A 15,165-nucleotide genomic window follows, 5' to 3' on the forward strand; every position below is an offset into this window, starting at 1 on the left:
ACTTCTGCAAAGCAAAATCTATCAAATTGGCAGCTACTCTGTATTTTCTACATCTACATCTACATTGGTTTACATAAAATAAGCAGAACAAATATTTTAGCAGTTAGAGTTTACTTGCATATCTTCTATTAAAAAAAGTTAATCTTGCGTTCCTGTGGAAAAGAAATTCCTTACAGAAGTTTCCTGAAGGTTTCTTGAAAACATAATGCCTAATAACCACTTTCTGATTTGTACTCAAGGTACCAACCTTCAGTAAGTTAAGCTGGAGTTTGTACGTCAGAGAAAACACAAGAGTGAAAAAGAAATGGCTATTATTCTGTTGTTGTTATTGAACATGATGGTTACAAGGTCAAACAGATGGTTACAAGGTCAAATAGTCCCATCCAGACAGCAGATAAACACTATGCTTTGTAAAAATCCCTTAAAGAAGGTTTTGCTTGAGCACAAAATCTCTTCCAGTCTGTAGCATACTCCAATAATAAAAATGAAAACTTGAAAAATTGCAGTAGCATTTGTGCATACTGGCTAACTTAAACATTATCATAAACTTCTGCTTATGTATTTTGTGAACTTGTTCTGTTTCATTTTATTGTGCTCTTTTTCCCAAATTTTGCTCTAACATGCATGGTGAATAAGCACAACGAATGAGCAGGCAGAGGAAGAACAGAATTTGGCACTTTGAGTCAAATAGCAAGGAGAATAAAATGCCATGAACGAGATCTTCCTCACATTGAGTTGATTAGTACCAGTCCGCAAGACTTCACTGTAAGTAACTTAGAAGTGAAAAACAAGTCAGAATGGTTTATTAAATAGTTTATTAAAAGGAAATTTCTGAGAAAATATTTCTTACATTTTGATAAACACAAAGAAATTACATACATGGATGCAAATAATTGTTAGCATTCCTCCAGATAGGCAAACACAAAACTTTTCCATTTAATGAGATTTTCTTTTTTATCTGCAGTAGTAACTGAATACTTTACATGAAGCTGTGATGATTTTGCAGATCTTCACGATGTTTTTGTGTTAGACACTTAAACCTAATATCATGGCTGGAAAAAACTACACTATACAGTTCATTCATGAAAGAGAAGCAGCATTATATAAGCAAAATATAATGTAGCAATCTAACTGCAACTTAAGAAGATTGGAGGTGGCTGGATACACTGCATAGAGGGTAGGGTTAAACACATTCATATACGATATTTCTTGTGAGCCTGAAGGCTCAGAGCAGACTCATTTGCTTTCTGAACTTGAACCACAGAGGTAAGGAGCCAAGGTGGATCCACACCGAGACTTGGTTGGCAATTTATGGCTAAGAAATCATATGTGCACAACAAATCTAAAATACAGTCTTAGAGAAGCTAAAAAAGCTTTACAATTAATCACTTTCTGAGGATCTCTATCAACAAAGTATCTTAACGTCAAAGTGCAAGGGGTCTATCTCTGCACAGGTGTAACCTGTTAAGGCTTCTCTACTTAAAGGGAAATCTTGACTACAATCCACTACCAAGTAGGTGAGCTACAGGGGCTATAGACTGCATGTTATTTATGGGGCAAGATGGTTGAGTCATAGACACAATTTGTTCTTTGGTTCATGCTCAGTTGGCCTTCAGCTGTTGAACCAAGTCTCTGCTATCAGTTATTTTAGCCTCCCAAATTTGAGACAGATTTGTAGTTGTTAATCTGTCTTAACAAGAGCATTATTAGTACTGTTGCTCCTATCCTCCTGTGTGCGAGACCAGGCCCAGGAGGAATCTGGGGAACAAGAAGGGGAGGCGGGCATACTGTCACGCCTATGTTGTCAAAGAAATGCTCTTTGGTGACAAAAGAGTTTCTCCTTCGTGCTAACTGATTATAGAGCAGTATCAGTGCTGCTGTACATCCAGGCATTAGCCTCTGCTAATAACCTGCTGTCACCGTTATTCTTAGGGACAGGTTCTGGGCTGAAACTTAAACTCCTAGGATACCTGTGGCTTTGGTTTTCTTTTTCTTTGTTTCACATCTTTGCTTCCTGCTATCTTCCTTTCAGCCTCACCTTTCTAACTGGTTTGTAATGCTCTAAACCCACTGCTCTGTTTTCCTTTCTCTGTGGTGCAGCACTCTGCCAGCCCATTGGTATCACTGTGCCGCTTTCTCACTTCCACCACGAGCAGGGGTGGTGGGAGTGAAAGTGAGGCATTTTGTGTTGTGTAGAAACACACATGGAAGTGTAGCACAGTGAGGAAGAACACTGTGCTGGGATACATTCAATATAAAGGAAGCACTCTGCAGCCTCCAAATAGGCAAAGAAAGATGTGCAACTGAAGGACTGGGTCAACACACATACAGACAAGTATGGGTGTTCTGTGGTATGGAGGATGTACCGTGTGGGAGAGTATCTCAAGAGCAAGCAACTACAGGCCATCAGAAGGTATTTGGGAATCCCATTGCAGCCACGTTGGAGATGAGACCATGCCTGCACCCTGCGCAGCCACAGGCTGTTCCAGCCCACCCTCCCAATCCCTGTATGCTGGCAGCCTCAGTCCTGCAGCATGTTGTGTCTTGCCCTGCACACAGGTGGTCCTCCTCATTAGTTGTATGCCATGCCTGATGTGCTGAACATTAATCAACACCACTTTGCTCATTTAACATAAATTTTTCCTGCTACTGTTGCTCCTGTTTTTATGATGTAAATGATATCAGACATCTCCAGCTATTCCAGCTGTGCACTGGGCTGCAAGCTGGCAGGGGAGCAGCCACAGCTCCCTGAACTGCTTCTGATGTGGCAGAGGTTTGTCTGTGGGCTGGGGTGAGTGGAGAGACACAGGATGAGGAGGGGAGGGGAGCAGGTTGGGAGCCTGTCACATGCTGCAAGCCCCTGGTGGGAGAAGCACCCAGCAGTCAGCGGGTCTCTGGTAAGCAAGGTGCAGAGGGGCACTGCTTTGGGGGTGGCTTCCAAAGGACACAGAGCAGACTGGCAGCACAACCTCAGAGGGTTCACTTGTTTGTGTCTTTCTTCCTCAGTGTCAGCAGAGCTGAAACTGGGACCTTCTAGGACAGAAAATTGAATAATTTAATCTTGGGAGTACATCAAGTACTGAAAATGCACGTAGTCGAGAGCTAAAGTGCTGGGGTTTTCTTGTTATTGTTATTGTTGTTTGTTTTTAACTGAACTTGATTTCAAGTCCTGTGGCCTAGGGGTTTGTTAACACAAGCAACCTTTTCTAGTAACCCCAGGTCTGTTGGTTTGAGCTCTCCCAGTATCCCTGAACTCTAAGAGAAATGGCAGATGCCAGACTCCATGTTCCTCACATAAGGCTTCTAGAAACAAAAGTCTTACGAGGAGTGGCTGAGGGAACCAGACTGCTCAGTCTCAAGAAGAGGAGGCTCAGGGGAAACTTTACTGCACTCTACAATGACCGAAGAGAGTTGGGGTGAGGTGGGCATTGTCCTCCCAGGTGACAGTGATAGAGCAAGAGGGAATGACTTCAAGGTGCATCAGGAGGGGTTCGGATTGGTTATTAGAGAAAACTTCTTAGAAAGAGTGGTTAGCTATTGGAACAGGCTGCCCAAAAAGGTGGTGAAGGTCAAGAAACGTGTGGATGTGGCACTGAGGGACATGATTCAGGGGGCATGGTGGGAGCGGGTCAGCAGGTGGACTAGATGATCTGAGGCATCTTTTCCAACTTTAACGATTCCACGATTCAGTGAAACCTGGTTTGCCCTGCACTGCAGTCCACACGACAGCTTTCAACGGCATTCATTAGCTACAAAAAACCGGTGCAGCTAAATTCGAAGAAAGATCACGTCCCCGCACGGCAGCCACCTGTGCCACCTCAGACAGCTGCGCCCTGCCCCGGCTCAGCCCCCACCAGCCCCCGGGCCAATGGCCTGCCGCCGGCCCCGTCCCTCCCCGGACGCGGAGCAGCCCCCGTTAAACGCGGGCCCGGAGCAGAGCGGAGTGGCGTGCCGTCTTCTCGCGCTGCCCGGCCCGCGGCCGCCATGGGGTGCGAGCGCGGCGCCGCCCTGCTGCTGCTGCCCCTTGCCCTGCAGCTCTGCCCGGGCCGTGCTGCGCCGCCCGCGCCTCGAGGTAAGGGCCCTGCGCCGCCCCTCTCCGCTTTAGCGAACTTTCCTCTTTTTCCATCATTTTTCATAGAGGTGGTGGCGGGTTTGGGATGGGGCTGCCCTGAGCAGAAAAGTCGGGGCGGCTGCCCGCAGCGGGAGGAGCGGAGCGGGCAGCGCTGCCCTGCTGCCTCCGGCCCCGCTTTGCCCCCTCGGGGTCGCGGCTTCGCTGATCCCTCAGACGAATTCTTCGCCTGCTAACGTCGTCAGAAAGCAGCCTGGTTCTGTGGGGACCGTGAACATCCGAAGAGTGCTTTGCACTGCAAGATGCACTCTCGTAAGTGAGAGGTAAAGTGCTGAGCTATAGAAACTCGTCGAGAAAACTCCACTGCGTGAAGTAGGACTCGAGTAGGAAAAAAGGTTGCTTCTGTACGGCAGCGTTATGGACGCAGTGAGCCAGCACCTGCTTTGTTTTAGAGCACCGCTCGGCAGCTGCGTGTAGCTCTAACACTCGTGCTGCTCTGGGAGGTGTAAAGCTGCTGCGCTGCTTCTCGGGTGACTTAAGCTTCCATTGTCCTGCGGAATGGTGTTTGACGTTTTTATCACTTGTTCTTTGGCATGTGAAGAAGGCCTACAAGAGAAGTTAATTTAGTTGTGTTTTCTTCGTTAAAGTCCTTCTTGATTGAAGGTATTTCTGAGAATAGTGTTGTTTAAGAAAAAAAAAAAAAGGCAGAAAAAAGTTCAACAAAAGGCAGACTTCTAGCTTAGTGGAGGCAGCAGCCAGGGAAGGACCCCGCTCACGTCCTATGATATTCCTGCACTTCAAAATCAGAAGTCTGGGCTTCACTCCCAGTGACCAGAGTGTCATCAACCATCTTGGGAAGCGTCGAGCAGTAGTGCTGTTTTCATATACATGGCTATGGATATTTGTGACTGGTGAGGAACGTTGGAAGGGTTCTGAAAGCTGGTGTACTGTGTCAGCAGAAATAAGGAGGAAATCTTTTGTCTTGTGCGCTCTCTTCTGTAATTGATTTAATTGTCACCCCTCCTTAAGGCTTTCTGTTATATGTTTTAGTTCCTAACTTAAGTATTGAAGTTTTAGGACCTATCTACAAAGAGTGGATTGCTGCTATTTATCATATGCCTTTTTCATGGGAGGTTGAGCAGGTCCCTTCAAACAGCAAAAGAACGAATCAGGGAAAGCAGAAGGGAGAAGACTCCTGGGCTATGCTGCAAGTGGGCTCATTTCAGCTTGGTGGGAATGCACGCATGCACTTGTGCTTACAGGCATGCTCAAGTCTTCCCTCCTAGTGCGCTTATTGAAACCAGATGCTTTTGTGCCTTCCAGCTTTGGCAATCCTGTCCTATTAGTTTGTTTTCAAGTCTCTCTTTTCTAGGAGTGGAATGAAAATATGTGATTCTCCTTAAAAATGAAATCTGAAATCCTTGTAGATCTTTCTTTCATGTCCCACTCAAACAAGAAGTTGTCTCTGTAAAGTCTAAGAGTACCTGCCAGCTCTCCTAAGGATGGAGAATGAATTTTCACAGTATCACTGATTTTCTGTGCACTTCTGCTGACACATATGTAGTTGACATGATGGGATGGATTCTGACACATGCATTTGTGAAGGTACTTCAAGAGAGAGTTCAGTAGTGCGCTGCTGAAGGATTGTGGAATGCGAATATTAAACAAACCAATTTGAGTATTCACTTATAAATACAAATTTAAAGAGATCCAATAATTTTTCCATCAGGTTAGGTAGAAATTTTGTCATAGTTAATAGTTGTTTTAGCAATAGTTTGGTGTTTGATAGGAAGTCAGCAAGCAGACCTAGGACTGGAAAAAAACGTGGTTTTTCACTGTAAGAGATCTCAGTACTGTACTCCAGTGATCCAGTTGTATTTTAAGAATAGATATTACCTCCAAATATTGTTGTATAGATCCGTGAGTTACATTTCATTTTTTTGCTTGACCAGATGCTTTCCTTTGTGTAGATCAAAACTGATAAAATACTCAGCCTTTTGCCATTGCTGGTTTCAGTGGCAGCAGTGGTTGTCCTAAGATGCTTGTAAGTCTGAACTGTGAAAGAAAGGGAATTTGACAAGTTAATCTCAGATTTTGTTGACAACAGCGTTACAAATGCATGCAAGTCAAGTGCCTCATTGTTTCTGCATATTGTAATCAAAGTCGCCAGCAGAGCCACAAGGGTTGGAGTCAGTAAGGCTTTAGATGTGAGCTATGATCTAGATTTCATTGCTTTTGAGAGGTGAAGGGAAAGGCATCTCTTTCTTTGGAAATGACATCAGTGTCCAAATGAGTGGATGCTTCAGAATGATCAGTGGAAATAGCATGAGCCTAGGCTGTCATTTGAGTGAACAGGCTTTACTACGTGGCTGTGGGTAGGACCATGTACGTGTGTGATTGTGCTATGGTTGCTCTTGAGTCTCCTTCACCTAGTGGTGTATGGAAACACTGTCACGTAAGGATGGCCTTGTCTGTGGAGTGATAGTGGTGTGCAATGGCTATATATGCCTATATATTTAAATAATGCTTGTGTGTAGTCGTTTATTAGTCTTCCCTGTAGGCTGTAATATATATACTGCTCTGACAGCAGTAGGGTTCAATGGGAGATCACTAGGTTTCTTAGTAGAATAGTTTGAATTTGCAGACATCATGGATTTAGAAACACTGAGGAAAAACTAGCTTGTTGTTTTAAGGCCATAAGAGGGCTGGCATACTTAGTAGTATAGTATTTAAACCATTTGCTGCTGCACCATGCAAAAATTAAAAAGAAAAATTGGAAATAGCTTTCACTCTGCCTTAGGTTTTTTTACTTTTTGTCAGACCTGTCTTCGTTATCTGTGCCAGAGGGGAAAATGAGTTTTATTTATATAATATATCATCTGAGATGTCAGTGAAGTGAGAAGGAGGTTATGAATATCATATTACTTACCTGGTTCTATGGCACTTTAATTGATGCCCTGCAAATGCCATCAAAATAATTCCTAGGATAAGCAAACCAGAAATATCTCTGAAAATTTTCATGCTGGATTTTAATTTATGAAAGAGGGAATAGTTGGAAAAGCTTTCATATTGGAGTGTATCTCAAAAGATACAAAAACTTTAAGAGATCTACCAGAAAGTATTTGAGAACATCATTTTGAAGACTAAATATTTCTGTTTTAATAAACTATTGTAGAATAGAATTGCATAATGGCTTTGGTTGGAAAGGACTTTAAAGATCATCCAGTTCCAGACCTCTGCTGTGAGCAGCGTTGCCACCTACCAGCCCAGGCTGCCCAGGGCCCCCATCGAGTCTGAATACCTCCAAGGATGGGGCATCCACAGCTACTGTGGGTAGCCTGTGCCAGGGCCTCACCACCCTCTGAATGAAAAAAAAATTCCAAACGTTTAATCTGAATCTCCCTTCTTTTACTTTAAAACTGTTCTACTTTGACCTGTCGCTATCAGAATAAGTCTTGCTCTCTGTCTTGTTTGGAATCTCCCTTTATGTACTGAAGGCTTTAGTGAGATCTCCTTGAAGCCTTCTCCAACATTTCAATAGTGGATGAACTGGCTTCACAGTACATTGTTCTCGGCTCATTGTATTTAAACTGCTGTTGAAACTGTTTTATTTTTCAGTTATTGATCTTCTTTCGTATGCCAACAAGAGAGAGGTAACAAGCTTCCTGCAACAAGCACTTGGGGATCCTATGCTGAATGAAGTGTTCTTGCTTTCAACATTCAAACTGCAGCCAAAGAGCACAGTCACCGTATTTGGCCTATATTCACCAGTTGATGACAAGCAGTATTTTGAGTTTACAGTAATGGGACGGATGAACAAAGGTGAGTTGTTTGTGTTAAGTAGGGGAAAACTAGGACTGGATCCATTCTTATTGGTATGTCCAGAAGAACTTGGAAAATGATGTGATTAACCTTTATGCTTGGGTCATTCTTTGTTGCATGTTGCCACCTCGCAAGATAAGAATGCTGGCAACATCCTCCAGCTCTGCTGCTTTGTCCAGCTCACAGGGTGCTGCGCTCTCCTGGCCAGGGAAGCAGACTCCACAGTCAGCTGGTATCACAGAGCTGGGAAGAGGGGTGGGGAAAAAACATCAGAAAAGGGAATCAATTTGTTTTTCTTTCTTTTCTTCTTCCCCTGAAGGGTAATCACTGGTTCTTATTACTGAGGAATGTGAGGGATACACGCACATGCTACCTCATGCATATGAAAGGCTCGCTCTTGTTAACCCTGGAGGTTAAATGTGACTATGCAGGACAAACATTCCTAGCATTTACAGGACTTTTTGGTTAATTTGCTCTTAATTTATTGAAATTGGTTCATTAGAAATCAGAGTAAAAACTGGGGCACATTTTTAGAAACAGAGAGACCATGTCCATATTTATAAAATGTATCGCAATGTTGCTGTACAGTCAAAAATTACCAAGTGATGTAAGTTATTGTTGCTCTATTGACTTTGCCACTGCTTTTTGCTGTTGCCTATTGTAGTCAGAAAGCTGTTTAAGCCTAGCTATAAGAAACTCTGCTGAAAAATTTAAGTTTAGATGTAGGAAAACTATTCTATATGCTGAATAAAAGCACAGTTTTTATTTGGAAAATGCAGTGAAGTAGGTTAAAACAATGACATTTTTTGTTGTGTCTTACAAAATCCTTCTGAGGTCAGAGAATAAGGCTTTTTCTGCTATGTGTCTGTTGAGAGTGCGTGAGGTATTACAGTTGCATCAGTAACTGTAGTACAGTTCCTTATTACTTAATTGCTAAATAAGTGATGTATCATGCATACTTTCTCTGTCCCTCCCATTCACACATGCACACACAATTATGCCTGTAAATGTTATCTAGAAATACTAATGCATGTATTCACGTATGTAAATAATTTTGATCTCATCACACTCTTGATTTGCAAGAATATCCGCATTCCTGGCAGTTACTGATGTACTTTAACTAACAGACTTGGTGCGGTTTCTTTTAGTTTTGTCCTCAGTATGCTAATGTTGTATTTGAGAAGTGCCTGTGACAGGCTTGTGGCACACAGACGAGCAACGCACAGAAATTTGTACTGTTGGTGACTAGTGCCGTGTTTACCTTCGGTAGTTTCAGGAGTCTTGTAACCTATGTGTGGTGAAGGGGTGATGGATCAAAGAGAGGCAAGTCTGTTTCACAGAGGTGTCCTCACTTCCTTGTTATTTTAGTGCACCGAGTTTGAGATGTATGGCCCTGAGTGAGTAGTTAACAGTGTTTCACAGTGATTTCACATGCAATTTCTCTGGTAGTGTCTGGGGTAGTGTTTGGTATCCCCTGTGGCTACTTCATACAGTCAATGAAAACACTTCTGGGAGATCATCGAGCAAGTTAAAAATACGGAGTGTGGGAGCTGTTTCTGATCTTTTCAAGGCTGGAGATCATCACTTCAGTGGTGAACCAAGATTGGTGTCTTATCAAAGTGTAACTTCTAAATATACTGAGGGGACATGTGTGCACCTCTGCATGGTAAAGTCTCATCTGAGTAGCCCAAACCAAGCTTTTATCTACCTTTTACAGTGCCATGTTTATTTGTGAGCTGCATTCCTCATGGTTTGCTGATGTTTTATTTTTGTTGTGGTAAACTTGATAGTAAATATAATATGAAGTGTTTTTTAAAGCGTGCATTTAATGTGAGATTTTTTCTTTTCCATTTGATTTGCAAAGTCCATATTGAAGTCTTACCTGGCTTCAGATTGACGTATCCACATAGTGTGCCACTGAGAGGGAGATTTTGTCATTGTATCCATTGAGTTTATGTTAATGGTTCAGCTCTGTCACCTTTTTGTAGTCTTACTGATGCACAGTGGATTGCTACATGCATGAGTTAAGGAATTGCTGGTCAATTTAACTCGTTTTGTCTAGTGTATTTTTGGAGTCAAATTGCAAATAGAGTCCCTGGGTTGCTTATCATTTTTGAACAGATCCTTTCTGGAATAAACATTAGTAAATGCATAAAACTGATAAAATTTAACTAGTCAGTGAAGTGATCCCTATTTACTGTCAGGATTAGTAGTTCCATCAAATGTTTCTTAAACAGTGCAGATGAGATGCTTACTCGCAGGAATGTCAGTGTAAAATGACATAGCAGTAAAAATGAATTCAGGGTCTTGGATGGGTTAAATTGTACAGAGGCTGTGATCCAGTAAAATCTCCCTTCAGAGCCTACTCTAGTTTACCAGATGGGTATTTGGCTTTGGCTATGGAAGGAATACTTTATCCTTCATCCAAGCCAGACTGCTTCTTGTCTTGAAACTGTTCTGGCAGGGTCTGTTCAGAGCCCTGCCGCCATCTCCTCCTCCTTTCTCTAACTTAATGCTGCATTTGGTCACTCTGAATACAAGTCCTAGATCCAAAGACCCTGCTATTTTATGATGCAGCATGCATAATATTTACGTAAGTAAAATACTTGCAACATACTCTTATCTTGCCAGATCTTTGAGCTGACCAGCAAATTTTAGCAAGTTACTGATGACCTCATGCACCTTTGCGGAAATCCCAGCACTGGCAGCATTTTGACATAGACAACAGTGAAAACATTCCTGATATTGATCACAGCTGCTGAGGCTTTAGTGCTAGTGTAGACTTAAAAGACAGAGATGTACTCTGCACTATTCATGCTGGTATAAAACTGGGTTATTTTAATTGCTAGACTAAGCAATTAGAAAAATTCTGAGGAATCTTTGAGTTACTAGGTATATGCCTGCTGCAGGCAGAGATATCACAGCGTCAGAGAGCATATTAGTACTGGAAAGTTGATAGGAAAATTTGTTAGCTGAATAGAGTGAATTCATTGTTAGACCACGGCCTCTCTGAAGTTGATAAAAGCATTTTTGCTCCCCTGTCTCCCTAATTTTTAATTGTCCTCATTTCAATTAGGTATTCCTTGTAGGTGAAAGTATGTGTAAGCTCTTGTTTGATGCAGTAGTGGCAACTCTGTGTGACTTGAGACAGATGCTGAGAAGAGCTAGTGCTTCGCTGCATAGGCACCTAGGGTCTGTGGCTTGACTCCTTATAATTGTAGAATTGGTCAGGTTGGAAAAGACCTTAAAGATCATCAAGTTCAACCACATCCTAACCATACTATCCTAACTCTAACAGCCCTCCACTAAATCATGTCCCTGAGCACCACATCCAAATGGTTTTTAAACACGTCCAGGGATGGTAACTCAATCCATCTCCCTGGGGAGCCTATTCCACTGCTTAACAACCCTTTCTGTAAAGAAGTTTTTTCCTGGTATCCAACCAAAACTTACAATGATCCAGCTTAAGGCCATTTCCCCTCATCCTCTCACCTGTCACCGGTGAGAAGAGAACATCTCCACTTTCACTGTGATCTCTTTTCAGGTGTTTGAAGAGAGCAATAAGGTCTCCCTTCAGCCTCTTCTTCCCCAGACTGAACAGCCCCAGTTCCTTCAGTCTCTCCTCATAGGGCACATTCTCCAAGCCCTTCAACAGCCTTGTAGCCCTTCCTTGGACCTACTCCAGCACCTCAATGTCTTTTCTGTACTGAGGTGCCCAAAACTGAACACAGTACTCAAGGTGAGGCCTCACCAGTGCTGAGTACAGGGGCAGGATTACTTCCTAGTCCTGCTCACCACACCATTTCTGATACAAGCCACGATGCCACTGGCCTCCCTGGCCACCTGGGCACACTGCTGGCTCATATTCAGCTGACTTTCCATCAGTACACCAAGGTCCTTTTCCATGAGGCAGCCTTCCAGCCACTTTCCAAGGCTGTAGGGTTGCTTGAGATTGTTGTGACCAAAATGCAAGACCTGAAACTCTGAAATGCAGATTACATACTCAGAATTATACTTTCTTCCATTGCTTTAATGTTGCATTTGGATACACGGTCAGATGGCTTTGCTGAGTGCAATAAACATCACTGAAGTTGATTTTCTAGCTGTACGTTTCTGCTACAGGATGTTTCTGGGTCTATGAGATGCATACATGCAAGAGCATTGATAGCAACCTGTCAGCTACACCTGTTACCTTTATCACCATTTTTCTAGAATGTAATGTAGTTTAAGGTGATGTGTTTTATTGTTTCAGCCTATAAAAAAAGCCTAGAGAAAGCAGTGGAAAACATTCTGTACTACCTTACAAACCAGGAGCTGCACAGGAGTTCTGATGCTTCTGTTCTAAAAGTCAGCATCCCATTTATTCTTAGCATTTATTTCTGCGTTTATCAAAGCTGGCATGAGTGAAAAATACCAGAGCCATTACAGATTTCCACAGAATTTTGTTTGATCAATCATAGATTATTTGTCACCCTCTGATAGTCATTCTCTGTATTTTGTGCCAGTGATGCTTCGCTATCTGAAGAATGATGGGAGGTTGAACTCAGTGATTTTTAGCAACGTACACCTGGCTGATGGGAAACCCCACGCTGTCATCTTATGGCTGAGTGGCCTACAGCAGGAATTCTGTACAATAGAGTTGTATCTGGACTGTCTGCAAGTAGGTGCCCTTCAGGATCTGCCAAAAGCATTTTCAACTCTATTGGAGAGATCAGCAGCAGTAGTGTTACGCGCCTTCCTGAAGAAACCAGAGGTGAGCAGGAATTCTGGGAGGAGGCTGAGCACTTAGAAGGACCAGTAGAGATCCTCTGGATTACTGAATCCAGACTTTTGAAATAAATTTAAGTACAAGTTTCTTAGGGAACAGCTGAAATCTCAGCTTCGCTGAACCCAGTAATCTACTATTCATTTTAAATGTAATTTTTAGCTTATTAAAAAAATAAAATTACAGTTTCTGTCACTTTTGATGTGAAGTACTTCTTGGGGACTGAACTTTTTATAAGTTCTTGGCCGATACAACAGATGCAGCCTTTCATGACCATTTTAAAAGAGCTCTTGGCTTATGCATGTGCTTTTTCTTTTAACGGTGATCCACATGGACTGAGAAGACAAAAGAAGAGGCAATTCAAGTGGTGGTAGATGAATGTCAAAACTTCATCTGTTTGACTACAATTAGAGCTTTTCTGCCTCTCTCTCTCTCTCTCTCTCCCAATCAGGGATTGTCATAGCCTTCTATCATTTCTGTATCAGTAGTCCAAGCTAAACAGTATCTTCCACAACCATCTTCCATCATCCCTAATGTGAAATGTGCATTAGAAGGTGAAAATGCATTCTGCCCCCAGGCTACACCCTTGCTTTGTTTCATTGCAGACTTGAACATTGGGAATCACTAAGGTGCCGGCTTACCTAATTTGAATGTAAAATTGTTTGAGACAGGAAAGGTTTATTTGGATTCAGTTCAAAAAAATAAACTAAAAAATCTGAACCTCTTGGTATGTCAGATCACATGAATTGGAATAGTAGGGAGAAAAAATAAATAAATAAAACCACAACTGTATGAAAATCTGTGAGGCAGAAGTTTGAGATTTCATTACAGTTCAAATGGTGATGGATGATCTTGAAGGGACAGCATAGGAGCCCTGCACCCCAAGGAAATGGAGATCTCCATGAAAAATTAATCTTTCTCTGATATTTCATGTTACTTCCACCATTGTAGCCAAATCATGAACTCTCTGTTTTTCTTCTCACTTCAGGATACACTGGATGAGCTGAAGCTGGTAACTGGAGGAACACTTGCCCAAGCAGGAAACCTGCAAGACTGTTTTCTTCAACAGATTGAATCTGCTCCTCAGTACACTGGTAAGGCCAGCAACCAGTTCATTCAGACACTAGTGCAGAAAAGCTGTGGTGGTGAATAGTAAAAATGCGAATAAGCTCTATGGAGAAGTAATGATAATTATTTCACTCAGTTGCATGCGCGATAATATCTTGTGAGTATTTTATAAATATCTCAGTTTGGAGAGAAAACAAACAAATTACCGCGATAATTGCGTTAACACAAATTAGTGATAATGCAGAGTGCTGTTAATCTATGAGAGGAGGCTGTCTGATTAAGTGGCTTTTCAGCATAACTTCATAAGACCATACTTCTCTTATTGTGGTCTGTTTGTGTCAGGTTTTGTTGGCCATCTGAATGTCCTGGGCATAGTAAGGATGAGGAGGAGCACAGGAGGCTTCAGGGTATGCTGGTGGAGCAGTTACAGTGCCTGTGCATCTATTTGGGAAGAAACAATGCAAGCCAGCCATTATAGTTCTGCCACGAGCTATCTGGCACTTTTGTTCATCTGCTGGGCTGGGAATTGGATGCAGGATGAATTCCTCGTCTTCCTGCGCTATGTACTGTGAAGCCTGAGCTGGGAACGGGGAGAAAAGAAAGGGGGCAGAGGCTGTTGGGATTCCTGCAAGGATGCACTCTGGCAGGATGCAGTCCCATGTGACAGGCAAGCGTGATCTCTCAGTGCAGCGAATGTGGGCTGGACTGCCCTATCTGAGCTTTCTAGTCCCTTAATCTACTTTCTCACTGAATGGTAACTGAACTTCACACTGTACTTATGTAAATACGTGACAAGGGGGGGGGGGGTGTGTGAAAGTGAGTTTGAGGCTTGAAATAGAATTCATGAAAAACTCATTTTCTCATCCTTCCCTGTCCTCTGTCCTAACCCTGTGGCATTGCTGCTTTAGGTTAGAATACATTTGATGTCACTGGGAGACTAGATGCACAGTTTGTGTCAGAGCATCTTGCCTATCTTATGTGCATGGAGGAATCGGTGCTTTGCAGTTGGAATGAAATCTTTTTTGGCTTGTAGCTAAATAAATCCCCTGTTGCACACGCTTCTGTTTTCTTGCTCCTCAACATGTATGTCTGAACAAAAAAACCCCACAGCTTTATTTTCAAAGGTCTTTTTTTTTATTTCCTGCAAATCAACAGGGATTTACAAATACACAGGAAGGGTAATGCAGTGATTTATTCTGGAAAAGTTCTGTGCTTTCTGAGCAACATTTCCAAGATTGCAGATTTGAAGCTTTCTCAGTTGTCACTTTTTTTTTCTCATTATAAATAGTATGAACAGTAGTAATATAGAGAAGTATTGTTTCTCTCTGTCTGCCTTCAGTGTGGCTGAGCTATTTGGACTAGAGCTCAAATACTGTTCTTAACTTTTGAGTGTAATTAGTACCATATTAAAGCTAATATTAAAGAAAAAAATCCCTCACAA

At 42.4% G+C, this 15,165-nt stretch overlaps 1 protein-coding gene across 3 annotated transcripts in view; it reads left to right on the top strand.

Moving 5' to 3' along the window:
* Positions 1 to 3,984: 3,984 nt before the first annotated feature.
* Positions 3,985 to 15,165, top strand: part of THBS4 (thrombospondin 4) — a 39,645-nt gene continuing 28,464 nt past the window's right edge. The window contains exons 1-4 of one of the 3 annotated variants that reach the window (XM_042825894.1): positions 3,985 to 4,072; positions 7,688 to 7,891; positions 12,397 to 12,644; positions 13,645 to 13,750. In XM_042825894.1, the coding sequence (XP_042681828.1) occupies positions 3,985 to 4,072; positions 7,688 to 7,891; positions 12,397 to 12,644; positions 13,645 to 13,750 (646 nt within the window). Of the gene's footprint in view, positions 4,073 to 4,324; positions 4,393 to 7,687; positions 7,892 to 12,396; positions 12,645 to 13,644; positions 13,751 to 15,165 lie in introns of those variants that run through there. The other 2 variants (XM_042825895.1, XM_042825896.1) reach the window with 2 other exon arrangements.

The sequence above is a fragment of the Centrocercus urophasianus genome, unplaced genomic scaffold, assembly GCF_019232065.1.
Source record: "Centrocercus urophasianus isolate 14NV4802_14NV808 unplaced genomic scaffold, USGS_Curo_1.0 seq_25, whole genome shotgun sequence".
NCBI lineage: Eukaryota > Metazoa > Chordata > Aves > Galliformes > Phasianidae > Centrocercus > Centrocercus urophasianus.